At 58.0% G+C, this 27789-nt stretch overlaps 1 protein-coding gene across 7 annotated transcripts in view; it reads right to left on the reverse strand.

Moving 5' to 3' along the window:
- The window catches only part of RGS12 (regulator of G protein signaling 12), a 119184-nt gene that overhangs the window by 4946 nt on the left and 86449 nt on the right, over window positions 1-27789 (reverse strand). For 5 of the 7 annotated variants that reach the window (XM_004265215.4, XM_033419533.2, XM_049709226.1 and 2 more), the window contains 13 exons: window positions 16565-16734; window positions 16052-16144; window positions 15195-15338; window positions 14261-14440; window positions 13828-13981; window positions 11974-12050; window positions 9888-10082; window positions 9452-9525; window positions 8909-9035; window positions 6965-7061; window positions 5464-5543; window positions 4969-5122; window positions 3191-3631 (listed from right to left, as the gene is read on the reverse strand). In XM_004265215.4, the coding sequence (XP_004265263.1) occupies window positions 3191-3631; window positions 4969-5122; window positions 5464-5543; window positions 6965-7061; window positions 8909-9035; window positions 9452-9525; window positions 9888-10082; window positions 11974-12050; window positions 13828-13981; window positions 14261-14440; window positions 15195-15338; window positions 16052-16144; window positions 16565-16734 (1986 nt within the window). Of the gene's footprint in view, window positions 1-3190; window positions 3632-4968; window positions 5123-5463; window positions 5544-6964; window positions 7062-8908; window positions 9036-9451; window positions 9526-9887; window positions 10083-11973; window positions 12051-13827; window positions 13982-14260; window positions 14441-15194; window positions 15339-16051; window positions 16145-16564; window positions 16735-27789 lie in introns of those variants that run through there. The other 2 variants (XM_033419531.2, XM_033419530.1) reach the window with 2 other exon arrangements.

The following is a 27789-nucleotide window of genomic DNA, read 5'->3' on the forward strand; positions in this document are numbered from 1 at the left end:
TGTCCAACACCAGCACGGCCAGGCGGCAGTGGGAGGGAGGGAAAGCCTGCCCAGTGCCTGGCTGAGGGGCGGCGGTCACCCACTGGACAGAGGGAGGGCCCGGGAAGGGCACCAGACACCTCCTGGGACAGCAGGTCCCACAAGGTCAAGCCCTGCACCTGGGGTTCCCGTGTCCATCTGAGTGCTCAGCCGGGGGCCAAGGTGAGGACCCGCCCAGCCTAAGGACACCTGGGGGCCGGGGGAGGGGGACTGCTGGGCCGGGGCCGCCCGCCCGCCCGCCCGCCCGCCGGTCAGCCCTGAAGACAGCTCCTCTCTCTCCCTGGGAAGAAGGTGCCCTTTGGGGGCGACTCCCACGCCCTCTCCACGTCTGCCTATGTGGACGCGGGGTCTTCGCCTGCTGGGTGAGCGAGCCCTGAGGCTGGCTCCGCCCTCTGCAGGGCCGTGGACGCCGACCTCGGAACCTGACGCTCGCGCTGCTGGGACAGAGGACTCACACCGCCACCCAGCTGGTCCTCCCCGGGACGGGAAATGCCCACCAACGCCCACCAATGCCCAGAGTTTTGCTGGAAACCAAACAGGTAACAGTGGGGAAGGTGGCCCGGATTAGGACCAAATCCACGGCAGGCTACACTGGAAGGCTGCGTCCCGCAGCGGAGGCTCCGTGCCTGGGCCACACGGCCGTTCAAAGACCTCCATCCCTCGGCCGCGTCGGGCACTCACAGGCCTCCCCGTACAAGGGTGCTGGGGACCAAGGGCCAGGGTGCAGGCGCAGCACGGCTCTGAGGGGACCCTCCGCACATGGGGACGCGTTGCGGGCAGCCCCCGACCTGCCCCGGGCTGCACGGCCCAGACGTGGCCCCGGCTCCCCACCCCAGGGTCTGGCAGCATCAGCACGCTGTGTCTCTCGCCCTGAATGGAGGGGCCACGGTGGCCACCACCTAGGAAACAGCTCACGGCAGCTAGAATCGGCAGGAGGTGTGGATGAGACCTGCCCTCTGGGCCCCGAGGATACAGCTCAGTGCCGGGTCCAGACGCGCGCTGGCCCAAGGGTATTTGCGGCGCCCTACGCTGGCGGGGGAACCTCGGGTCCGGTTCCGCGTCACAAAGGTGGACGCAATGTTCACAGGACGAGCAGAGGATCCGTCCGGCGAGCCCAAGGTGGAGGCCGTCCCACCGAGGGCCTCGCAGGGCGAACGGGCACCGCACAGGAGGGGCGGAGGCCCTTCCCAGCTCCAGGAGGACGCGGCTGATCACAGACCCTCACGGCCCCCCTGCCGTCCTCCCTGCTCAGGACACCCACGGAGCCAAGCATCCAGGGTCTCCACCTGGGCTCCTACTCATCAGGGACAACCAGTGCACGGGGGGGCACCAACGGCGACACACCCCAGAAATGCAAGAACTCGCCGGTCACGCTGCCCACGCTGCCGGGCCACAGGCGGGAAGGCCGAGCCCCGCACTGGGTAAGCCACGTGGGCCCAATGCCCCAAGCCCGGAATGTGGAGCTGGAGAAGCCCGGCGGGAGCTCGGAGAAAACGGCTGGACAGCGGGCAGCCAGCGAGCCGGGCTCCGGGTTTACGGGGAGCGAGTCGGAGGGATCCGGCCCGGCCGGCTCACCCACCACCACCGGGCACCCCACCCAGCGTCCGACCCCGGAACTCTCAGGGAGGGGAGAGCCGTGGCCCCGAGCGCTCCGTGCCAGCCCCTCGCGGTGTCCCCACTGTCACACCCAGCCTCCCGGTGGAGCTCGTGACTGCCGCCCTTACACAGCTGTGTCTGCGGGTGTGCATGAGGCGCTCAAGAACGTCTGGTGAGCGAAGGTCTGCTTTCGAAAGCCAGTACATTAAAGTAAACCCAATGAATTCCATTAAAATGTGCAACGTTTTCCCGGGTTAAAATACACCTGTAGTTTTCTAAAGAGGAAACAGATGTTCAAGTGAGAAAGGAAAGCGCTTTAAACCAGTCCAGTGAGGAGACGCAGAGTTTATTTCTCCTGGAAGAGCACAGACTCAAAACACAGGTGAGACCACACACAGGTGTCTACGGGGAGAGCAGAGGGGAAGTCAGATCGAGGTGCAGGAGACATGCAAGGAAGGCCGTGGCTTCTCCCGGCTTCACGTCCGCGGGCTGTCTCCGTGGGGAGGGCGCCGGGAGCCCGGCCCGCAGAGCCAGTACCCCACGGGTACAGAGCCGCCCTGGGTCCCCACGGAGATGCGGCTGCAGGTCCGACAGGACCCAGTCCTGGGGCAGGACTCAGACCAGAGGGGGCCTCCCGCCACCCCCAACAGCAGCCACAGCTAGTGTCTGCCCACCACGGAGCCCGCCAGAGAGGACGGCGGCACCCAGGGGCTCCACGGGCACACGGCTGCGCGAACAAGGCTCCTCCCTACACCTCGGGGCCGGGCACACAGGCCGTGGCCCCAGTGCGGGGCAGGAGCCACTCTCCCGGGAGGCCGGGGGCCTCGCTTCACCTGCTATTAACACTCACGCGGCTAAGGAGCAGCTCCACCACCAGCCCTGCTCACCTTGACACGCTCATGCCTCCGTTTGGAGGGCCGCCTGTGACCACCCAGGGTCAGGGAACCCCATGCGGATCCCGGCGCCCAGCACGCAGGCCTCCACCTGCTGTCTGACCGATGGGCGGAGGGTGAACACCCTCCCTGCAGGGTCAGCGCAGCCGTCCTGCTCTAAATCACACGGGCTTCACCCACTTGCTCAAGACAAACACTGTTGTTTTCAGCCTTGAGATTAAAATACTAAAACTGCTAGCTATCCAGATTGTAATAAAACACATACATTTTGCAGAAATTCCCAGGGCCTTGCTTGGTGGCATTACTGCCGGGGACCCAGGGAAAGACGGCGGGAGGGCACCGCCGGGCCCAGCGCGGGCACCGCTCACGAGCGTCACGCCACGGGGCGACACCCCCTCCGAGGCCCCGCCGCCCATCCTGGCCACACCCTGACCTCAGCGGCTGCAGGGTCCTTTTAGAGAAGGCAGAGGCCGCCACGACCAACACAGTACCTGAGGGGGCTGGCACGCTGAAACCTCCTTAGAGGGATTAAGGGGCGGAGGGGGTAACTTTGCACCGCTGACGCTTTCTAAGTGGGTGGACAGCACCGGCAGGCGACCCCGGGTGGGCGGGCAGGGAGGAGGGGGGTCAGAGAGGAGCAGGGGCGTCGCGCCCGTTGGTACCTGGTCTCGGAGGTGCGGCCGAGCCCGGCGGGGTGGGGGGCGGCGGCAGGAACGTGCTGTTAGGGCTGCTGAGGTGCCCCTCCCCCGTGAGCGTCAGGTCGGCCACGTGCTCGCCCTCCACGGTCTGGACGCCCCCGGCCTCCGCCGCCTGCGCCGGGGGACTGGGGGTCCCGGGGGTCCCAGGGGAGCAGAGAGGCGGGCTGTCGGCAGAGCCAGGGCTGGTGGCCGGGCTCTCGCGGGGCCGGGGAGCGCCCTCCTCGCTGTGGCCTGTCGCGGGTCTCGTGCAGAAGGCCTTGGGGGCGGCCGAGGGGGAGAGGGCGAGCCCCGGGGGTCCAGGTGGCAGACGCAGGAACTCGGGCAGCACCAGGTCCTCCTTCCTCAGCAGCCCGCGCTGGTCGTCTGCTCTGTTGCTCTGAGCTTTGGAAATGAGCTCAAAAAACTCTGTTGGAAGAAAACCCACGTTGACCAAGTGTTATCGCGTTTACCCTCCGGCAGGCACAGCAAAAGCGCATCTGGAAAGCCCTGTCCCGCCGCCCCAGGCCCTCCCCCTTCCTCCTATTCCTGCCCACACAGCCACAGGGAGGCCGCAGGCCACGCGAACAGCTGCGCTCCTCCCTGGACCGGCTCTGGGCCGCCACGGCCCGCGGCCCACGTCTGCGCTCCGCCCGCGTTTGAAGCCTACCACCTTCTGAGCAGGAGGGAGGCCGCTGACCAGGCGCCACGGCCTGACACAGCCAGGAGCCCCTGGTGCCCGCAGCTGGCGAACCAGCCTAGACCCGTGTGTGAGGGGCCTCTCGGGGGCACCACGCCGGGGCAGAGGGCGGTCCTGATGGGGCCTGTGATCAGCGCCCGGCCCTCGACCCCTCTCCCCGCCGCGCACCCCGCCCCGGGAGCTCCACGGCCCCCCAGGCCGCCCCCTCCCGGCACCTCCGCCCTGCCGGGGACGTCCAGCTTCTTCGCTGGCTCCCCAGAGCTCTTCTTTTTCTTACCTGGGTGGATTCTCAGTTGTAACTCGAGTTCACCATCCAAAATAGATGGTGTCTACACTGAGCCTTCTCGAGGCTTAAGTTACACTCTGAGCTTCTGACCAGCAAAGGAGCTTAAAAACTCAAATCTTAACGGATCTCAGAAACGCGAGAACTTCCGGGCAGGCGTGTGTTTTACCCTGGCCCGTGGCCGGACGCCACAGGGAGCAGTGACTAGCCCAGCTGACCTGCCCAGGAAGTGCTCCCTGGGTTACAGCTCAGGGTGCAGAACAGCTCCTAGAGCTTCCCTCTGTCACGAGCTTTCGGAAGAAAAGGAAGTCCCCCACGCCTCCTCTGTCTCTCATGCCATCCTTCTTCTGTCCTGCAGGCCCGGGGGCGGCTCGGGCGTCCGGCCCCCATGGCCGAACGCACAGCCTTTCCTCAGGGCCCCGACAGCAGAGGCCAGCGAGGCCCGGGCCCTCCCACCGGCCTCCTCCTGGCGAGGACCCTCAGGGACGCGGACCCTGGTCCCGAGCCCCTCTCTGAGCCGGGACCCGGCTGTGAGGGGGGACAGAGACCTCCTGCTGCAGCCCACGCGGGGGCTCCCTGACTCCTAGGGCCCGGCTCTCGGTCTGAAAACTGGGGCTTTAGTAGAGTTACACCAACAGCTGCAGGCAGACACAGGGGCGAGTGCTCAGTGTGGCGGGTCACGGCCACCCCAATGTCAGTAACTCAGAGAAGCTTCTAGTGACTGGACTGCAAAACTGACACTGCATTCACGAAAAACGTGGAAGTTTTAAAAAGTACACATACCCTCTGCTTCGTCCAAATTAATTTTCTGATATTTTTTTTTCCCAATCTTTGCAATAGATTCTTCTCTCTTTGAAAGCCGGGGATCCCTAGCATTCTTTCCATTTTCTCCTTTAATTTTAATAGAATTAGACTTGCCTAGTGTTCTTTCCTCTCCCTGCGTCAGAAGGAAAGTCAAAGTTCCACTCACATTTCAGACACATGACAACACAGTTCATCAGTTATATAAAAGGGTCTTTGAAACATAGATGGCATTGATTTGGACTTCACATGCGTGGCAGAAACATCAATCGCAATGATAAGGATTGCAAAAAGAACAGCACGTAAGGCACACCCACCCAGCCAGCGATTCCCAGGCTAGTGGGAGCAGGCACCGCAAAGGGACCCTGAGAAGACCCCCCAACCCAGGGTGCAGGCCCAACCAGGGCAGAGAGCCGCTGGGGCCGCGCCCCTGAGCTTTGCAGGCAAGGAGCGAGGCGGGGTGAGGAGGGGAATTACCATCGCCGAGTGGTTTCTGGAGCTGGCGTTTACGGCTGCGCTCTGTTTGGTGGGCCCGCTTTTCTGCTTATCTGTGGGGGCTGAACATAGCGAGACAAGCTTTATAAAACTGCAGTGAATGCAGACCCGCCTCAACATCTAACACAATCACCAGATCAAAGCTGCACAGAAGCCAAAGGTATCAGGGGGCCCTTGTCTACATGCGCGCTCAGGCCTGAGCACCCATGCGGGGTCAAGGGACAGAGGACCAGCCTCCTCCGCCCGCCGCGTCTGGGCGAGCTGTGCACGACGGCGACGGGGAGAAGGCTCGTGGCTGACTGTGCCCACTGGGACTCTGTGGTCCCGTGGTGAGTGAAAGTGCCTTTCGGGTACTATTTGGCACGAATGTCTTTAGAAAGTACGAGAGTCTCACATTTATTATGTATCTTCAAATACGGCCATTGCCCCAAGTCAGGGCTGCAGGCTGGCCCCCGCTGGCCCTTGTGGTCCACAGACCACTTCCCTGGCCCAGGATGGGCTGGCGGAGTCCCAGCCCTCCTGCCTGTGAGCAGCGTCCCAAACACACTGCACGAACCTGCCCGCAGCTATGCCTTCAGACTCACCTGCGCACAAGCGGGCCGGGAGGGCCGACCTCATCAGACCCTGGAGGGAGGTGCTGAGCACCCGTGCCCCGCTCAGGCCGCTCGGCCCCTGAGGCCGGTTACCGTGCGGGAGAAGCGCACACAGCGTCCTCGAGAACCCAGGTGGCCCACAGGGGGACAGGAAGCAGGCACGGGAGCCCGAGGGCAGAGGGGCGACTGCAGCCCGGGTCACCCTTGGGGATGGAGACGAGTGCTGGGTAGCCCCTTTCAGAGCTGAGCCAGCCCGGGGAAGGGGAGGGCGGCTCCTGACATGGCCAGCTCCCTGCCCTGTTCAGTAGGCTCCAGAAGGCTCTCTCCAGGAGGCACGCCCCTGCTGCCCCCACCTGGGAGTGCAGGTCCCCGTCCCCAGGGCAGGGCTGCGGGGCTGAGGCAGCGTATGGGAAAGGGCCCTGTAAACCACCGATTCCTTGTGCACTAGGCACGGGGGGCCCCAGCCCCCGACCTCAGCCGCTGCTGGGCCGAAATGGGGCAGCGACGCCCCAGGGTCCCGGGTCCCTGTGCAGAGGGATGGGGAGGCCTCCCAGGAAGAGAGCACTTTCCAGGGCATGCTGGACCCTCGGAGCGACGCAGGGCGTTCGCAGGGCCTGCGCCCCTTCTTAAGGCAGAGAAGACGTGCAGGGGTCCCAGCCAGAGGCCCTCGTGCTCCCGGTCCCAGGGCCTCCTGCCCGCAGACAGACGCCCAGCCACAGCTGGACTCGGCCATGGCAGGGGGTCGCCGGGCCCCATGAGACCCTAAACCCAAGTGAGGCCATCTGCAGTGTCACTCTGAGACCACGGGGCAGCAGGGCCGGGAGCTTTCGGGGGGCCGAGCCCAGGGACCCAGGAGGCCGGAAGGACCAGGGCAGCGTCACCCTGCTCACCTTTCCCTCGGGAGGGGTCCTTCTCCTCCAAGATGACCCGCTGTCCGTCCAGACTCGAGATGGGGGCTCCGAGGTCCAGGGGCTCCTTCTCTCCACTCTAGAGGCAGAGACAGTGCAATGAGCGGCTCACCCTGGCTGGAGCTTTCCGGAACAACTGCATGTGGCGCATCGGCCAGCAGGACCATCCCAGGCTTGGCGGAGCCGTGCGCCCGGTGGCCCCAGGTCGTGTCGCCCCGGCAGGGCCAGCCGCAGACGCCTGATGTGCAACAGCGGGGACCCCAAGCGCCAGCGGGCCTGCCCGGGACGCAGGCGCCGGGGGAGCCCGCGGGACACGCCGCCACCCAAGTGATGGCTGCTGGCGGCACTGGGCCGAGGCGAGGCCCCGGGGCTGGAGGGGCGCTTGGTGGGAGCTGGTACCACCTGCGCCCACAAGTTGGGTGCTTTTAGGCGTTAAGTCAAGCTGGCCCAAGTCTCAGCATTACCTCCAACCTGGAGGAGGGGACCTCAATGCACTAGGCGGCGTGGGAGTAGGGGGGAGATGCCTCCCTGTGGGCAGGAAGCAGGCGCATCTGAGGCCCGGGATCCTGCCCTTCCCTCCTGGGGAGACTATCTTGCTGTTCAAGACCCACATCCTCTGTCGAAGAAAGAATCTGAACTTGTAGCCTGGCTCTTAAATTGCTAAGCGACCACACGCCCAGACAGAGCTCCGGCCGAGTGGGGAACGGACCAAGGCTAGCAGGGTCCTGCCTGGCTCATGACTTCGCGGCCCACAGTTCACTAAGGAGGGTCAGCAGGAGGGTCCAAGGAAAGCCACATGCTCACAGCCCCTCCACAGGACGCCCCGTGCCGCCCTCCATGACTCTCGCGGTCCCGAGCCCTGAGGCAGCTGGACCACTCTTCCCGGTCAGGCCTCAGCAGCCCAGTGGGGAAGGAGCCCCGACCACTGGCCAGCCCTTTGGGACTGAAGCCCCCCAGCGACCCCACGAGCACGCTTCCATGACTCACCCCACTTTACAGATGGGGAAACAGGCACGGGGACTAAGGATCGCTTAGGCTCTCAACGGAGTACGAGCAGGGAGGCCACATGGAACCCAGGCCACGTCCCTCTCCATTCGGCATATTCTAGACTTTAGGACGGCAAGCCCATCTCCCAGCGAGCTGGGCGGAGGGCTTCGGGCTACCCTCGGGAAGTCTGAAAACAATTTAACTGGTGCTCTTGTTCACGTCAAAGTCTTGAACAATTCTGGAGCCCATTTCAGAGAAAATAAAAATCCTAAAAATACTTGAAATCGTAGCCCTGATAAAGTATAATTTCTAAAGAAAGGAGAACACAGACCAATGGGTCCTAAGTCACCGCATTTCAAAGCAAACGTGTGGAGGTGCGGGACCACCCTCCGGCTGTAGGAATGGGAACTCTGCTCTCATCCCTGCTTCACCCATGCATGGAGGAACCCGACGGCCCGGCTCCGGAACACCAGAGAGAGCTGTCAGACCCACGGCCTATGGGAAGCTGCACAGTGTCGCAGCGGATGCCCGACAGGCTGTTGCAGATCGGGTCACGCACGCCACCGCGTGCCGTCATCCGATCAGATTTGCAAACGGCGGGAGGCTGGAAGGTTTTCATTTGTTTCTCTTCTTGGTTTCCCTGGGCCCAAACCCCCAAGTCTCAAATACCAACCCAAATCCCAGAGGGCACGACCAAGTTACGAGGAAGCAGTAAGCATTTCCCCCACAGGGTGGGAAACAGGAGGGCAGCGGCGACGTCCTCCCCAGGGCCTGCTGGGTGGAGAAGCCGCACACAGGCGCTGGGTCGGCCCCACGGCGTCCTCCCGTTACGCCAGCCACAGCTCGCTTCGCGGACAACGGGGGCAGGCTGGGCCCCAGCAGGCAGCGCTGAGCTTGCGGGTGGCTCGGGGGCCCGGGGGCCCCATGTCGCTCACTCACCAGCCGGGCCACCAGCTCGCTCAGGCGCAGGCCGTACTTGGCCGCCACGGGCCGCAGCACCTCCGCGACTGGCTTGCTGGGCTTGGCCTTGAGTCCCACAGACCGGTTAATCGGCACCAGATCCAGCCTGGTTGGAGGGGGAGAAACAGGAGCACGTTTGCCACAAACACGTGGCAACTGTCATGTGGACGTTCCGTCTCAAAAGCAGAGCAGCATGGCACCCACGGGCATCACCAAGGCAGCCCCAGGTTCTGCACAAGAAGAGAGCCCACAGGGGGCTTCTTTAGGGTCTCGTGGGGCTGAGCCAGGACTGTCACACCCGACAAGGAGCGGCCCCTCCCCACGGGTCGACCCTGCCCCGGGTGCAGCCCTGCCGTGGTCACCGGCAGGCGGGGAGCGTGACCCTCTGGCCCCCGGGGTGCCTGGGGCCACGTGCGGCTGCCCCTCTGAGCTCACAGTAGAGCGGAGGCCAGCGGGGCAAGTGGTCAGAAACAGCCTGTGGCTCTGGAAACCTCATGAAAATGGCAACTGCATTTCTCTTACCGAAATAAAGTGCGTTTTTCTAGGCGCAGGTCCCTAGACTCCAAGATGCTGCTGTCCTGGTGCAGCACCAGAGGCTACGAACACATGAAAGGAAGAGAGACGGGCGTCAGTGGGAGCCGGGGCGCACAGCTGCACGGAGCAAAGTGCAGCTTCAAACGCGGCCCACCATAGCCGGAGAGAAGGCCTCAGCTCTCTGACCAGCTGCTGGGAGCCCGCAAAGGGTTCTGCGCAGCGAGACGGCGCTCTTGGGACCCACCTCTGCCACATGCATGGAGCACAGAGCAGAGTCGGCCGTGAGGCCCAACACAGGCCAAGGCGGCAGGGAACCCGCACGCTCAGGTAAACACACACAGGTCAGCCGGCTCCCCCATCGGCAGGGTCTCCCACAGGGCAGACGCCCCCAGAGGAAACGCCCTCGGTCTCCGCAGCCCTGTACCTTGTCCCCGCCCACCAGGAAGAGGTCCACGGCAGCCCCGTTGATGCCGTGCCGCTCGCAGAGCCCGGCCAGGACTTCCTTGATGGACAGCCCCGCCCTGACGAGCACCACGCAGGCCGTCCCGTCGGGGAGCTGGATGCTGCAGTGCTTGGCGGCCTTGTCCTTCTCGGGCGCCAGGGTCCTGCAGGCCTCTGGCTGGGGGGCAGGGAGACACAGGGGCGGGTGCAGGGTCAGGGAAAGTGCGGGGAGGCCCCGGGGAAGGGCCATGGTAGCTTGCACACGCGTGGGGGGCCCAGCAGTGCGGCTCCCTGTGCACACCCGGCTCCACAATGCAGACACGTTCCGATAAAGGCACAGTGCGCTGTGCGCACACGGCCGCTACGCTGCGGGGCTGCTAGTTGACAGAGAGCGCCACCCCCTCTCAGCTACAGGCACCGTCCTTGCAGTCCCAGCCTCCAAGCTCTGAGTCTAAACTTTTACGAGGGCCATGCTAACTAGCTTTCCTACTACAATAGGGTGGGCCTTCCCACTTTTGTTTTCGGGGGTCCGGTCTTGGCCTCCCTGACCCGGAAGCACGTGGAGTCACCCTGCAGAGCCCACTGAGGCCATCTGGGGACCAGGAGCTGCCTCGCCCATCTCTCAGCCTAGGAGCCAGGGACGGACAAGGCAGGCAGCCTCTGCTGCTTCTGGTCACCTTTCTGGCTCTTTCTGCCCGACCTCACAGGCCCAAGGCCTTTCCGAGAGGAATGGACAGACAGACTGCAGGTGGGCCGGAGGGAAGAGGCTGGGCGAGGGGCCGGGACGGCCAGGCCAAGGCTCAGAGGCAGCGGCACACACCTGAGGGTGTGAGGCCCCTCAGACCCTGGCCCCCGGGTCACGAGGAGCTGGCGGCATGGGAAGGCCGGGTGTGAGGGGCACGGGGGAGTCTCAGCTCCTTCCTCCGCAGGGCTGCCAGGGGGTGCGCCCTGCAGGCAGCCTGCAGCCTGGGGTGCCCTCTGCCCAGAGAACGCCCACCACCTCTGCCCGGCGCGGGGGATGTGGCCCAGCCCACCTGTCCCACTGCCAGGCCCTGCGGCGGGGGGCACGCCTGCAGGATGGGGAAGCGAGCCTTCCAGCTCGGCAGCACCTGTGACGTGATGCCTGTGCTGCGGGTGGACTGGGCAGGAGCGGGAGGCGGCCCCTCCCCACTGCACGGAGCAGGGCTCCCACGTGCTCGGGGCAGGAGCGGGACTGGGGCCAGCCCGCGGCCGCGCACCCCGTGCCAGACCTCTGGGTCCCTGAGTTACAGCACCGCTTCCTGGCTACAGACGGCTCCCCGCATGCCTCCTTCTAATGCCCGACTTGCCCTGGTTGTCACTTCCTTACCACTCTGTCCTCCAAGGGTCTGAAAATCTCTTTCTCCCAAATATTACTTCAGAAAACTAGCTTGCAGGTGGTAGACTGACTGCAAAATGGCCCCAAACATGCCTTTCCCACAGAGGCACGGGCAACAGTAAACGTCCTTTGTCTTAAGCCGCTGGGCTTTGGGATGCTCTGTCAGGCAGCAATGGCTGACCGGTGCGTGGGCCACCCTCACGGCTCTAACTGGTATTGTTATAACTGAAGAAGAAATGACATCTACACTCACTACTGCCTGACCAGCTCAAGTGACTAGGAGGCCGGCAACAATAGGGTTTTCCAAAATTGCCACCAGACGCCAGTTAACCAGCTAGCAGGTCAGCCCAATGCCTCCTCCGTCTAACTGGAAACTGGGCCAGACAAGCAACTCAGCAGAGCGTGAGGAGAGAGCGCGGGGCCAGGCAGGACCCGGGCCCCCGGCCCACAGCAGGGGCCGGCGGGGAAGAGCTCCGTCGGCACAGCCCCCAGCGCACAGGCAGAGACACAGGGGTGTCTGAGCTCACGGGATGTGCAGGTGCTGAGACGAAGAGGAGTACCTGCCTGCTCCCGTGGGCGTCCAGAGAAACGTGCCTGAACGGGAACTAAAGGTCTCAGAAATGAACCCAGAGATATTCTTAGAGCTCAAGGGGCGCCCTCCCCATCCATGCAACAGCTCCCTTACGAGGGACACGGCTTTGCGGGGACTCACCAGGTCCAGGCTCCCGGCCGAGGTCATGGAGCCCTGCGACTCCCGGCGGCCCAGGCCTCCGTTGGCGTGCGCGGGGTCTGCAGGGACACAGGGACTCAGAACACCCAACGGCACCAGCTTCACGCTTGCTCACTTAATGCAGAAGCGCAGAAACCCTCCGAGTGTGGTCACGTCCCCCATAGCTCCACACCTCCTTTAGGCTGAACAGACACGCTCGAAGGACAGGAGCCAGGCTCGGAGGCCCTTCGGCGGCGCAGCCTCGCCCCTGGCACACAGCCGGAGCTGGGAGCCACCGCCCAGGCCCGCGCTCTGCTCTGCTGGCGGCCGCACAGCCCCCCGGCTCCTGCTGCCTCATCGCAGGTCAAAACGGAAGCAAGTGCAGGGCCTCCCTGCCCTTCATTTAATCTGGAATTGTCATCTCAACACGTGGCTTCACGTGCCAGCCGGTTACGGCATCTTTTACCGACGGCTCACGTCCCGTCTTCCTGTAAAGTCCTGAATGAGCTGACAATCGCGCCATCCGATGTCACTGACTAAGCTAACTGTAATCTAAAACTCGCGAGAACTCTGACATAGAAAGGACCTTTAAAAACACAGGGCCTAGGGCCCCGACCATGCCGCTGTGCCGGGGCCTGGGGGTGGAGCAGGGGCCTGATTACACGGAGGCCCCCAGGCCCCACTGACCCACCTGCCAAAAGCAACGGACTGCCAGGCGAGAGAGTCAGGACACCTGGGGAGCGTCCTGGAGTCAGGACTTAGGGCATTTCCGGGTGGCTCTCTAAAGACGTGCCGGGTATGGGGACCCCGGTCTCCTGGGGTCCCGCTCGGAGACACAGACCTAGAGAGGCAGGCACTCCCCCATCTCTGGCCCTCGGGGGTCCCTGGCCACACTGATGACACCGCTCCCACCCCCAGCTCCGGCTGCCCTTCCTTGTGGAAGAAGAGCTGTACCGGCCGCCCCAGGCAGGGCCCTGGAGCCTCAGGGCACTGGCAGAGGCCCACAGCCTCCCTACACTGCCCTCTGCAAAGTGGGCATAAGACCTGCCTGCGGCCGGCTCTGAGCAGGAGATGAACCCTCTGAAGTGCCTGGCACAGCACAGGCACCAGCCCCGCAGGTGCTCCAAGCTCCCTCGGTAGGCTGCCCCACCTAAACTCGGGGCCCGGGTCTGGAGCCTGCAGGTTAGTTCCCAGAAAATAATCCCTTTCCTGACAGCCTGTGGAGAAAAAAAGGCCGCCAAACCCTCCCACGCGTGCTTCCCGCGCCCAGTGTGCGCCCCGCCCTTCTCTGCCCTGTCCCCACCACCACCACGCCCAGGCTGCTACCCGCCCACCCACCTCCCTCCCGGCGCGTCCCAGCCCTCGTCCCTGTCCCTCTCACACTGTCTTCTCAGCCACATCCAAGAAAGAAACCAAGGGAGAGAAGATCTAGGATGGCAACCTTTAAAATTTACAATATTAAAATTACAATTTTGAAAATGCTTGGTACCCAAACTATGGTGTCACATTTTCTTGAAGAAATTACAAAAGCTCGTGTACCTCTCTGCACATGTCTGGGTGGACAGAGGGCAGGACACCTGTATTTTCTGCTTTTCACTTGGTTGTATTTTCCAAATTTTCTACCAAGAGCACCCATTACTGCTCAAGCAAGAAGACGGTGGTACCCGTCGGGCGCCCTAGCCTGGGGGGTTAGAATGCACCATGCCCCCTCTCAGAGGGCCCTAGAGGCCCCGCTTCCCCAGCCAGGCCGCCCCAAAGGGCCACGTCACAAGCACAGCCCACACGTCCTCATTTGTCCCCGAGAGGGCCTCGCCCCCGCCCCCCCCGCCCCCCCACCTCACACGACAAACCACGAACCGCTTGGACGGTCGCCTTGGTCCTTCTTCTTCTGGGACCGCCCGGCGCTCCTGGTCCTTGACCAAGAGAAGAACGCTCCTTTTCGTTTCTTCTCGCTGTCCTCATCTCCCAACTCTTCATTCAGGGACCGTCCTGATTTCGATTTTCCATTCAACTGCCGTCAAATGGAAAACGTCGTTAAAACAGCGTGAAGTTAATTTAACATCACATGAAATGCATGGGAAGGGAGCTGGAGCAGGCCGCCAAGACACGTGCTCCGCGGGAGGTCCAGGTCCCTCAAGGCCAGAGCCTCGGACAAGACGCACGGGAGGTGCGAGTGCTAAGAGGGCCTTGCATTCCCTGCGGGTGAGGGGATAAGCCAACAGGGGCGTCTGCTGTCATCTCTGCAGAACAGCTTTCATCTGGGGGGGGCCAGCGCGGCCGGGACGGGCACCTTCTTTGGCGTGGACGTGTTTGAGTGGTCGGAGCTGACGCTGTGCTTGGAGGTGGGGCTGCTGGGGACCTGCTGCGCGTCGGGCAGCGGGCGGCCCTCCACCTCTGCCAGGATGCACTCTTGGTACAGCGGCGATTTCAGAAAGCGAGTGTAGCTGTCGAACTTCATCAGGTTGAAGATCTGCCGAGGAAACAGCGCTGTCCAGTGACACACGGAACCGGACACTTGGCCCTGAAGGTGCGGGGCGGCGCCAGGCCGCACGCGCAGCAGGGCCTGTTCCCAAAGTCCCTCATCGCCCCTGGAGTCGTTGCCCAGGCTCCGTTATGTCTGATCACACTTATAACACGCCAGCCCTCGGTGGCCGTGCTTATGACCAGCCAGTTCCAACAACCCACATAAAGCCAGCGTCTGAGCGGCCTCAGGACAGCCAAGGTGCGATCTTGGAGAATCTTTACTTTGTTAAATAAGAATGAAACCAAAGGCAACTGGAAACCTAAAGGAAGTGAGACCTGTCTTGAAACTACCTTCCTCCATTTTCTTAAACCTCATTCATAGGACTCAGCAACAGAAGTAACCCCTGCTAAGGCCAGTGGACATGTGCTCTAAAACACATTAAGTCCAATGCACACTTTTCATCACAGTGATGTCCTAAAACTGAAAAAAACCCCAACGTCCATCGATCTCTATGTATATCACTGCCCATGAACCTGTGATGACACACAGATGCATAAGGGAGAGTGTCAACAGTCAGGTACGCCGCGGTGGGGACGTCCTGCTCCAGCGCCCTGCTGAACCCTGGCTCTGAGATGGAGCCCAGGGGCTGGAGTGGGGCGGGGTAGGGGTGGGGGTCCCACCGGCACTCCCCTCGCAGGCTGGTGCCTGCGGGGGCTGCTCTCCGGGACCCGAGTCCTCTGCCCGTGCCCCGGGCAGTCACCTGGAGCTGCTGCTCCTTGAACATGTCGGGGTGCGGGGCGCTGAGGATGTCGTCCGCCAGCTGGGCCTGGCTGTCGATGTTGACCGGCGTGGTGGCTTTGCTGCTCAGGAACTTACTGAAGATCTCGCGGGCCCTGTAGGAGAGCTGACGGGACAGCATGTGAGTGGGACATGCGGACCACACACGTGTTTTCTGACACGGGTCCAGGCAATGGAGACACATTTTCTTGGGGCCTAATAAATATTTCTTGCTTGGATAATAACTAGAAGTACCAGCCAGTATGAAACTTTTCACTAAATCAGCTCCTCTCCAAATTTTGTCAAAGCGCAATCTGAATGTTCCAAAGACCGAGGCTGTGCTGCTGCTACGGGGGCATCCGGGTACGGGCGGCGCGGGTGCTGTCGCATGGTGTGGTCTCGCCAAAGTGGGAGGGAGGTCCGGGCAGCACGGAGCGTGAGAAGCAGAGAAGAGGCCTCCTCTGAGGGAGGGGCACAGGCTGCCTCAGAGCGGGTCACGCCGCGGGTCAGCACCCACACCAGCGGGGCTCACCTGCCCCCGCGCAGCCTGCCAGGGGGGGCCGTACGGATGGGCATCCTTAGGATGGCCCAGGATTTTCTCTTAAATCCCCTTCCACACACGGAGTGGCAGCACATGTGCTGAAAGTTTTAGGGCCATTTATGCAAGCTATGTTTAGGCAAAATTAAATATCATATATATTAAGAAACATTCTGAAAAAATTTTTTTTAATCGTGTGAAAATATTTTTACACGGACTTTTCAAACCGCACTATGTGTGAACCTACGCTCAAATCACCCTGCCCTTTAACCACTCCCACTTCCCAGCCGGAAGAAACGTACCTCTTTTTTGTCGTGTGCGGGAACATGATGAAAATATTCACAGGCCTGCCAGAATAAAATGTTCTCTTCACTGAATTCCTTCCTTAGAAAATCCTACGAAAAACACCACAGATTAACCTTCACACCATCCTCGGAAAAGGGTACGTCAGTAGTGGCAGTGGGACCTCCCTCCTCTTGTGCTCTGTTTCATTATTCTCACAGAAACCAGGGGTGCCAAGCGCCTCTCCAGAATTTACCTGGGAGCAAACTTAAAAGCCGCCCTCACTGGGACCACCTGGGCCTCCCAGCTGTTTCCTTAGGAGCTGAGCACGCCTTCCTAGTAGCCGGCCTGGCTAGCAGGCAGCTGCTTCCAACGGTTCACAAGAAGCTCTGATGCCCCTCACAGCAGAGAGAGGCGCCCTCCAGCCCCTGGGCCTGAGCGTCCGGGGTAGAAGCAGGAGGACGAGACGTCTGCCCTGCCCAGCCCTGCCCTGGGGCCGGCTGCAGGAGGTGCCCGCTGCCCGTCAGACTCACGGAAAAGTAGCGAACTCCGAGCGGGTCCTGCAGAAGCCGTTCGAAGGACACGGCCCAGCTGGCAACCCTCCGCTCACGCAGGCGCCGGCAGCTCTGCACGCTGGGGAGGCTGGCATTGCTGCTCAGGCTGTGGTTGCTCACGCAGTCCTTCAGGTCGGCGCCGTTCAGCTCTGTGGGGCAGCACAGACCTCACTCACCTGCGGGCCTGTCCCCCTCCTGCCCACGGGGCCCTCACCATCTGTCTTCTACAGGAGGTGCGTTCAGTCGACACAGTGCGGCGAGTGCCCACACCGTGGCCGCATCGTTCTGGGCACCCTGGGTACTGGGCCGAGTGGGAACGAGACCGAACCCACCTCCTGAGGCCGCGCACGCGCACACCCGACAAGGATGCTTGTCACAGGTCGCGGCCGCCCTGGCCGCGGGCACAGCAGGGGCTCCGAGTGAGTCCACCTGAGGTCGGGACGGGCCAGGAGCCAGGGCTGGGTGACAGGTGGGCTGAGCAGAGAGAAAGGGGCACCGGTGGGGTTCCCAGGACCCGGAGAAACACGCACTGTCGCTAAGTGCGCCGCAGTGCCCAGGCAGGGAGCTGAGGACCAGGGCACACGGAACCATCTGGAAATGCTCTGCTTAGACCCCGACACACAAAACTTCCCTGTGAGAACAGCTCTCGGTTTTGTGTGTATGTGACCGGAAACGCGTTCCTCAACGCGCGCTGACACACTCAGAGGCAGGCACACGCTCACACACGCTCACAGGCAGGCACATGCTCACACACGCTCACACACGCTCACACGCTCACACATGCTCACACACGCTCACACACGCTCACACATGCTCACACGCTCACACACGCTCACAGGCAGGCACACGCTCACACTCTCCTCTCTCTCCTTGGGGCTGGGGTCCTGGAAGACCCCACGTCTTCACGTGTGATTTGTGTCCAGTAACAGGGGCAACAAAGGACTAAACACCACAGACTCCCATCCCCCCAAATTAACCTCTCCTCCCAACACACTTCCCAGTACACGTTCTATTAGAACCAGACAAACTGAGTGTAAAGGTTCACGTGGAGAACCAAACACGAAATGCTGGAAAACTACACAAAACAAAAGCACGGAGGCAGGGCCAGCCCCACCCAATGTTACACACGTCGCACGCCGCATCCTGAACGATGCCGCTGCAGAAGCAGACGCGCCACTGGGACAGGACACAGCCGATCACTCAATACACGCTACAGGGTCAACTGTGACCAGCTGGAGAGTCACCAAGTTGGGGGTCTTGCAATACGCACTAGAATAAATGCCACACGGACCAAAGATTTCAACGTAAACAGTGAAGTCAGAGAAATACTAGAAGAAAGCATGGGACAGTTCTCTGAGATACCTGAGTGAGGGCATCTGGCAGGCTCCCGCCCAGAGCCATCAGAGACAGACTTGAAGCCTCTGTGTGTGAGAGCAGACGGCTGGTGCCAGAGGCAGTGGGCGGGGTGGGGGGCAATGTGGGTGGAGGGATCAGCAGGTACAAACGTCCAGACGTAAGAGAAACAGGTCCTGAGGACGGACGGCACGGCACGGCAAGTGTAAGCAACGACACTGCATCGCGCGCGTGAAAGGAGCTAAGAGAGGAGATCTTGGAAGTTCTCATCACAAGAAAGAATTCTGCATCTGTGCCCAGTGAGGGAAGTCAGCTAGACTCACTGTGGCAATCATTTCACAATATATACAAATTTTGAAACACTATGTTGTACACCTGAAACTAACATAATGTTGTATGTCAACTACACCTCAAAAAAATCAAATCAAATCTCTGTAAAAAACACTGTAAGCTAAGGCAAAAGACAAATAAGAAACTACGGGAAATACATTAACACGTTACACAGCTGAAGGACTAATTTTCTTTATATTTAAGAGCACCTACGCATCAATAAAAAAAAAAGATCAATAAACCAAAGGAAAGTGGAGGAAGAGTATGATCTGTCACTAAGTAGAGGCTTAAGATGCCCCCAGCCCCAGGGACCCCCACACGGAGCCAAAGAGAATGTGAACCGTGAACCAGCGTCCGGGGCAGCATCAGGGGCCGAGCAGAGAAGCTTCCCTGCTACGTTTCATGCTGATAAACAGGGTCATCCTCAAAAGATGAAACAGTCTATTTTAAAAACACTCGGTAAAGTATGAGCACCAAAACATTTTCCTCCAGCTTTTTCCCCTTAAGGCAATATTGGCTGAACTGAGAGTTGAGGGATGAACAGAACTTAACCGACCTCAGGAAAGCGGGAAAAGCCTTCCACAAAGGGACAAGCACGTGCAAAGGCCCTGTGGCAGAAGAAACACGGCTCACAGCCCGTGTGGCTGTGAGAGCTGGCAGGCAAGGCCAGTGGGGCCGGGAGGTGGGCACCCAAGCTGTGTGGATTTCACCCTGGAGGACAGCGATAAACAAGGGAATGTCAAGATGGGAGAAAATATTTGCAAACAATGCAACCGACAAGGGCTTAATTTCCAAAATATATAAGCAGCTCATACAACTCAGCAACAGAAAAACAAACCACCCAATCAAAAAACGGGCAGGGCTTCCCAGGCGGCGCAGTGGTTGAGAGTCCGCCTGCCGATGCAGGGGACACGGGTTCGTGCCCCAGTCTGGGAAGATCCCACATGCCGCGGAGCGGCTGGGCCCGTGAGCCATGGCCGCGGAGCCTGCGAGTCCGGAGCCTGTGCTCCGCAACGGGAGAGGCCACAACAGTGAGAGGCCCGCGTACCGCAAACAAACAAACAAAAAACGGGCAGAAGACCTAAATAGACATTTCTCCAAAGAAGAAATACAGATGGCTAACAGGCACATGAAAAGATGCTCAACATCACTAATTATTAGAAAGATGCACTTCAAAACTACAATTAGGTACCATCTCACACTGGTCAGACTAGAAAGTCTACAAACAATAAATGCTAGAGAGGGTGTGGAGAAAAGGAAACCCTCCTACACGGTTGGTGGGAATGTAAGTTGGTGCAGCCACTGTGGAAAACAGTATGGAGGTTCCTCAAAAAACTAAAAATAGAATTACCATATGATCCAGCAATCCCACTCCTGGGCATATATCCAGACAAAACTATAATTCGAAAAGATGCATGCACCCCTATGTTCACAGCAGCACTATTCACAACAGCCAGGACACGGAAACAACCTAAATGTCCATCAACAGAGGAATGGATAAAGATGTGGCACATATATACACACTGGAATACTGCTCAGCCATAAGGAAGAGTGAAACCATGCCATTTGCGGTAACATCAACGGACCTAGAGACGATCATACTGAGTGAAGTAAGCCAGACGGAGAGACAAATATCATATGATATCACTTACATGTGGAATCTAAAGTATGACACAGATGAACTTATCTACAAAACAGAAACAGACTCACAGACATAAAGAACAGACTTGTGGTTGCCAAGGGGGAGGGGGTTGGGGGAGGGATGGAGTGGGCGTTTGGGATGAGCAGATGTAAGCTATTATATAGAGAATGGATAAACAACAAGGTCCTACTGTACAGCACAGGGAACTGTAGTCAATATTCTAGGATAAGCCATAACGGGAAAGAATATTTTTAAAAAAGAATGTGTATATATATATATGCAACTGAATTGCTTTGCTGTACAGCAGAAATTAACATGACATTATAAATCAACTATACTTAAATAAAAAATATTGAAAAAAAAGCCATCACATCTATGCTAAAAATAAAACATTCCGTTAATAATAATAAAAAAGAAGGGACTTTTTGTCCTTCTGGCTGCACGTGGAGAGCGGCCAGCGGAGGTCGGCTGAGGCTGGATGGTGAGGACAGGGTGGGGGGCAAACTGCAGACACAGCAGCTGAACCCATCAAGGTGTTGCAGCTTTTACTTGTCAAACAAAAGGTGTGTGGATTCCAACACGCAACAGGCAGAGCAACGTAGACCAGTGCACACAGGACACGAGGGAGGCGGGGGTGTGTGGGCAGGCTTCCCAGGCGCCCACCCCTGCCCTGCCCAGCGCTGCAAGTTTGTGGAGGGATTGAGTGAAGGAAAAATGAACGCTGACCGAATACACGTGTTAAGGGAAAGATGACCCGTATACCAATCCATTTTTATAAAATTTAGCCGATATGAATTATTTTTGAAGACTCACAGATCAATAACTGACACTTTAAAAGTCTAATCGATAAAGAAACATTAAACATTACAATTAAAAAAAGAAAGGCCCCCCCTGGCCGCTCATTGTGGGCTGCTCGGCTCAGCCGGCCAGCGGCAGGCACACCCTGAGGCCTGCCTTTTCTGATGCCTTGGTGGGAGCAGGGCGGTTCCTGCCGTGGAGTCTTAGGGGCACTGGTGTCCTGCACAGAAAGATGCGCTGGGCCTGAGAAGGGGCGGGGGGGTGGGGGGGGGTGGAGGGCTGGGCTGGGCTCTGCCTGCAGACAGAGCCTCTCCTGGGAAGAGTCATTTCAGCTGGGGACGCAGGCCCGGGACCCCAGCTCTCATCTGACCCACGAAGTCAGAAAGTTATCGTGCGCTGGCTCCCCGGGCCTCCCCACAGGCTCTTTTGTTTCTTCTGGCCGACACACCCACACTGTTGCTTCTGGGACCTGAATGCCTGCTCCCTGGGCCTCAACTCAGGCACCAGGAGCTTCGAGAGGGGACAGCAGTGACCCTGCAGGAGCAGCTCCAGGGCCAGACCACGCTGCCTGAGGCCGCAGCCCCGGCCGTTTCCCTCCACCTCGGCCAGATCTCTGGGAATGTGCACACTCTTCAGAGTGCGAAAACTAGAGACAATGCCTGGCTGCGTAAAGCACGTCAGTACACAGCTCTTGTCCTCGTGAGATCTCCTGGTGAATCTCTAGGTGGCAGCTTCTTGCAGAAGAATGTGGAGAGCCATGTGGTGGGTGCAGAGCCCCTCGGGGATGACAAGATCCTAGCACTTCCGTGTGTCCATGACACCGGAGAGTCACCGGGCCTTGACAGCCATTGTCAAGTTCTGAATTTCATAATTCACGCCACCTTAAACTCACTCTGGAATTGCTCTCGACACAGAAAACAGTGCACATGTGTGGGAGGACTGCCCTTGAACACAAATAAAATTCCTTCGAACGCCAGGATTCCTACCCCAACTCCAAGGCCAGAACAGGTGATGGAAGAAACCCCACTATGTCTAAGCCACTGCCTGAGTCTCTCTGGGGTGTCAGGTGCTTGGAAAACAACACACTCATCCTCCAGCCAAAGAAAAACACGTCCATGGAAGACACCCCACATCCCACCTTACAGCTTCACTTTAGAGAACGTTTCCTGGTTTCTGTTGTCGCAGTTGGTTTTCTTTTTTTCCTTTCAATTCACCAGTTTAAGTCAGAGAAATGCTTTCCTGGTGAGAAAGTTTTTGAAGTCTGTTTCAGATCTGCTGAAAACTAGGAAAGCCACCACCTTTACATTGGCTGGACAAACATGCAGGTTACCGTGTTGCAAATAACTTGAAGAATGCCTTACTATTAACATTTTATAGATAATTCTGTAACTCTAGGCTTTCAGCCATCATTATCTCACCAGAATATCTCAACCAAACCATAACCTCCAGCACTTTAAATATTTAAATCACAACTCAAGGTCAGGTAATAGGGCTAACTGCCACCGGCCTCCAAGCGGACGGGCCCCCTCGGCACACATACCTGGAGACCGCGCAGTCTGCCTGCCCCCGCCAACCACGACAAGGCACAGACCAGAGGGACTTTACCTGGGCAGAGCCGATAAGAGCCACTGTGATGCCATTTAACCAAATACTTCCAACCATTCACCGCAAACCACCCCTCTGAATCCATACCAGGGTCAGCCAGCACAGCCCCCGGGGCCCCGGGCTCGGGCCACACACAGAGACATTGTTGCTTAGCTCACGCTCCCCAAAGAGGTAAATTAGTGCACTTTCTCCAGAGATCCCAGGCCACAGGCTGACAAAGGCGAGTCTCTCCCTTGGAGCTCACGGAGAAGGAGCCGCCAGTATACCTAACACAAAGCATCATAGGAGACGCATCCATAATTCAGAGCAGACCTTTAGCCTGCTGCTGCCACGACTGTGAATTATTCAGCAGGCAGAGAAGCTCCAGAGCTCTTCTCAGAGGCACAAGAGCTGAGGCTGAAGCCCCGGGGGCCTCTGGGCGCTTGTTTTCTGTTAAACTAGCAGCGGCAAAGGAAAAAAAAAATACTTTTTATAATAAAACTCTTAATTCCCCTATTTAAAACATTTTAATCCCATAAACAGAAAACTTATCTTTTTAATGAGAAGGTGATCACCTTCTCATTAAAAAATTGCATAGTATCAGGAATAAGTATTCGCTAAGTAATAAGCAACTACCCCAAACTGAACCACTTTTAAACCGCAAGGAGCACTTTGAGGTCAAAGCAAAGCATGCACGTGGCTGTCCCATGAAAGCTTTGTTTATAAAAACTGGCCGGGGCTGGCTCTGGCTCTCAGGCTGAGCCGGCGGCCATAGATCCTTGGGTGGACACTGCTGCATAAACAGCTACAACTAGGTGACAGTTCTGTTAAAAAGGTGTTAAATCAATCTCAACATTTTCCAAGAAAACAATGCAGGAAAAGTGTTTAACGATGCAGCAGAGCCCCAGTGGGTCCCACTTTCCTATCAATGTCCTTTCTGACCTCACGTTTCTGAAGTGCAGCCATCTGCTGATGAGGCAGCAGAGCTCAGGGGTCGCAGAGGCAGTCAGGCCGGGACGTGGGGCCCCAGTCCCTCTGCGTCGGGCCCCTCACCTGCCCAGGGACTCAGGCAGTGCTCAGAAAGGCAGAGTTACTAGCACAGCTGATAAACTGGGGAGACAGGACTTTGAGCGAGGTCTGAAAACACCTCCACTGGACCTAAAGCTGCCCCTTTCTTAGAGCCACACGTGCCATCCTTTGGGGGCAGCTTTTAATTTTGACATAAATTAACCTTGCAGAAAATTACAAAAACAGTTAAAGGAACTCCCATACACCCTTTCCCAGATTCACTGGCCGTCTACATCTTGCTCTACCGGCCGTGTCATCCTCTCTCCTCTCCCCTTCACTCCCTTCCTCCCAGTCTCCTTCTCTAAACACACACGCCAGTAACTTTTCCCAAACTATTTGAGATTAAGGTGGAGACAGCATACCTCTTCACCCCTGAATACTTTAGTGTGAATTTCTGAAGTACGGGGACATTTTCTTTCACGACCACAGCACAGCCATCAAAACTGGAGAAAGTGACACAGTCCGAGCTCCAGTTTCACCAACGATGTCCTTTCTGGCTATTTCCCCATCCAGGGTCCAATTCAGGTTCGCTTAGTGGTTGTGTCTCTTTAAAAGCTCCCGGCCTGGGGCTTCCCTTAGTGGTGTGGTGGTTACGAATCCGCCTGCCAATGCAGGGGACATGGGTTCGAGCCCTGGTCCGGGAAGATCCCACGTGCTGCGGAGCAACTAAGCCCGTGCGCCACAACTACTGAGCCTGCGAGCCACAATTACTGAAGCCCATGTGCCTAGAGCCCGTGCTCCGCAACTAGAGAAGCCACCGCAGTGAGAAGCTCGCTCACCGCAACAAAGAGCAGCCCCTGCTCACCGCAACTAGAGGAAGCCCGCGCAGCAACGAAGACCCAACGCAGCCAAAAACAAATAAATTAATTAATTAAATAAAACAAATAAATAAAAACAAACTAATTAATTAATTATTTTTTTAAAAAAGCCCCCAGCCTCTCTTTGGTCTCTAGACCCAGACATGGGCCGGCTCTTCTGTGGACTGCCCCTCAGTCTGGGCTGCCTGGTGTCTCCTGCTGACCTGGTAGGAGCACTCCGGGAGCGATGGGTGCCCCGCGCGTGTCCTCCTTGCACTTCTCTGCAGGAGAAGGGGCGTCAGTCCCTTGCAGCATTGGTGCTGTTTGGTTGGGGTGCCGGGCTCGCCACTGTGGAGGCGCTCTGAGTTGATGGATGGCTCTTGTTCCTCGTCAAGCTTGTGTCCACTATTTCAGCATCTGCAGAAGACTTTTCTTTATATATATATAAATTTATTTTCTTTATTTTTGGGTCTGCGTTGGGTCTTCGTTGTTGTGCACAGGCTTTCTCTAGTTGCGGCGAGCAGGGGCTACTCTTGGTTGTGCGCAGGCTTCTCATTGCGGTGGCTTCTCTTGTTATGGAGCACGGGCTTCAGCAGCTGTGGCACTCGGGTTCAGTAGTTGTGGCTCGCGGGCTCTAGAGCGCAGGCTCAGTAGTTATGGTGCACGGGCTTAGTTGCTCTGCAGCATGTGGGATCTTCCCAGACCAGGGCTCGAACCCATGTCTCCTGCATTGGCAGGCGGCTTCTCAACCATTGTGCCACCAGGGAAGTCCCCACAGAAGACTTTCTGACACCATAATTCCTCCACATTTTACTGTACGAAAGAGCTTTCCCTCCTCGCCCACTTACTATAAACTCATTTATCTACATCAGTATGCACTCAATGGACTTCTGTTTTTATGCTCTGCCTCCCTTCAAGCCGGCACCTGGGGCCTTCTGGTAAGTCCCCATCATGCACTGAGCACCTCCTTATTTTCTGGTGTAAGAACATGTGTGGGACTCATTTTGTACTTTCCGTGCTCCAGACCAGGAATCAGTTTTGCTCCAAGGAACCCAGTTCCTTTCACTGAGGAGTGGTGTTTGGACACCAAGATCTGGACACAAGGGGCACTCATTGCTACTGGGGGTTTTTGTTGCTTCCAGGCCCTTCCAGTGGACAGAGCTAAGAAATACTGATACGCATACCCACACATGCCTATGAATACACAGGTGCACAACTATTTATCTACTTATTTCTACATGCTCACATCCATCTATTAAAACCATGAATTCATACTGACACCTTAAACCCCAACCCCAACCCTAACCCCAATACATTCTCCTGTCCCATATTTGTAACTCCCTCACCAGCAGCGGAGAACTGGGCTCCCACTATTCTTGGTGTATTTGCTCATCTGCTGAAGCCTAGAATACACAGAAGGTACTTTAAGAACTGATAACACGGACTTACCTGGTGGCACAGTGGTTAGGAATCCGCCTGCCAATGCAGGGGACACGGGTTTCAGCCCTGGTCCAGGAAGATCCCACATGCTGCAGAGTAACTAAGCCCATGCGCCACAACTACTGAGCCTACGCTCTAGAGCCCGCAAGTCACAACTACGGAGCCCACGTGACACAACTACTGAAGCCTGCGCGCCTAGAGCCCGTGCTCCGCAACAAGAGAAGCCACCGCGGTGAGAAGCCCGTGCACTGCAATGAAGAGTAGCCCCCACTCACTGCAACTAGAGAAAGCCACGTGCAGCAACAAAGACCCAACGCAGTCATAAATAAATAGATAAATAAAGTTATTTTAAAAAAAGAACTGATAACGCATACACTGCCAAAAACAAAACCACTAACTAGACTTTAATCTTTGTTTACAGTTCTTTTTGAGATAAAATCCACATACAGTGAAATATACAGTCCTAGGTGCAGGATTCCATGAGTTTTAGCATCACGTCATTTACTTTTTTTTTTTTTTGCGGTACGCGGGCCTCTCACTGCTGTGGCCTCTCCCGTTGCGGAGCACAGGCTCTGGACGCGCAGGCTCAGCGGCCATGGCTCACGGGCCCAGCCGCTCCGCGGCATGTGGGATCTTCCCGGACCGGGGCACGAACCCGTGTCCCCTGCATCGGCAGGCGGACTCTCAACCACTGCGCCACCAGGGAAGCCCATGTCATTTACTTTTTAAAGCCTGTACTTGCTCATCAAGTGAACTGGTCCACCCTTCAAAGCAGGCCTTGGGAATATCTGCCATTCGGCCATTTCAACGGTAAAATTCAGTTCTGGGGGAAAACCCAGGTGGAGCCTCAGGCCCATGATGGTCATTCTGGCTCTGGGCGGCATAATGCAATGGACTGCATGGGCCTGGATAGCTTTGTGGCTTGGTTTTCTCATTAGGGGAGAAATGAACAATTGCAGGGCTTTGCGCAAGAGCACAAGTTAGGACCTTCACGCCACGCCTCTAAATACCGAAAACATATCAAAGACGCTAACGTGCTGCTAGGTAAGACATATTCTATTCTCCTCTCTTCAAACGCCCTGAAGTCGAGGCTTGGACTTAGAATTCTGGAACTTGCCCGAGTTCTGCACTGAAAGGTGGATGCACAGGGAGGGCTGCCCGGCCCTCCCCCCACCCCCGCCCTACCCGGCTCAGCTGCACGTCCAAGTCTGCCACGTCCTGCCCACACCGCACAGTAGGCTCCCTCAGAGTATTCACTTCATTCCCCAGCTGCAGCCCTGACACGTTTTACAAATTTAAAGCAGCAGGCCTTTTTTTTTTCTCAAAGCAATCGCATATGGAATCCCTGTGTGTGGACTGGGCCACTGGGAAGGAAGAAGATACAGACAAGAACAGGTGGGACAGACCTCGGCCGCGCTCTGCTTGACCTGGTGCGGCCTCGGGCAGGCAGCCTAGCACCTCCTTCATGAAAGATCTGCCACTATTTACAGAGCCCTTCTGACGATGAGAATGAAATGTCTATGGAGCCTGACAGCACCTCCTCGGCACAGAGTCTGCAAACTATTGATCCATCAGCCCATTTTACAAAGGAAGTTGCTGAATGTGAAGCCCTCCTATGACCAGCCTGAGATTAGCTGGTGAAGGTGCTGAGACAGCGTCCATGTGCTCCAAGGGACGCTCCCAGTGTCACCGTTCATGAACTCCTGGCCAGATGTCACGGCCCTGGAGAGCAGGCAAACGCCTCCCAGGTCTATAGGGCAGCGCTCAGTGTACAGTATCCTTCCATATACTTCCCAGGGCCACAGGAAATGTGGGCCCGAACACCAGAAACCTAAATGCTGAGTCTTTCCTGGAGTCACCACCAGAGAGTCGATTTATAACTGTTCTGGCAGAGCAGAGCAGAACAAACTTTCCGTGTCTGAAATGACACAAGTCCTTCTGGAGACTGAAATGCCAAGCAGATGGGGGTGAGATGCTGGGAGAGCTCGCGAGGCCGTGTGAGTGGGCAGAACGGTAGCCAAAAAGGGTCAGCGTGGGAAGTAACGCGACATGCAAAGGGGACGTGTCACTTGTCACATGAGCGCTCGGGATTCAAGGCACAGTGCTAGCAACTGTGACCACACGTGGGCTGCCCACTAGCCGGCATCTGACCACAGGGGGCCTCCAGGACTCACCAGAAAGGGACACGGGAC

Source organism: Orcinus orca, chromosome 4 (assembly GCF_937001465.1).
Source record: "Orcinus orca chromosome 4, mOrcOrc1.1, whole genome shotgun sequence".
NCBI classification, from domain to species: Eukaryota; Metazoa; Chordata; class Mammalia; order Artiodactyla; family Delphinidae; genus Orcinus; species Orcinus orca.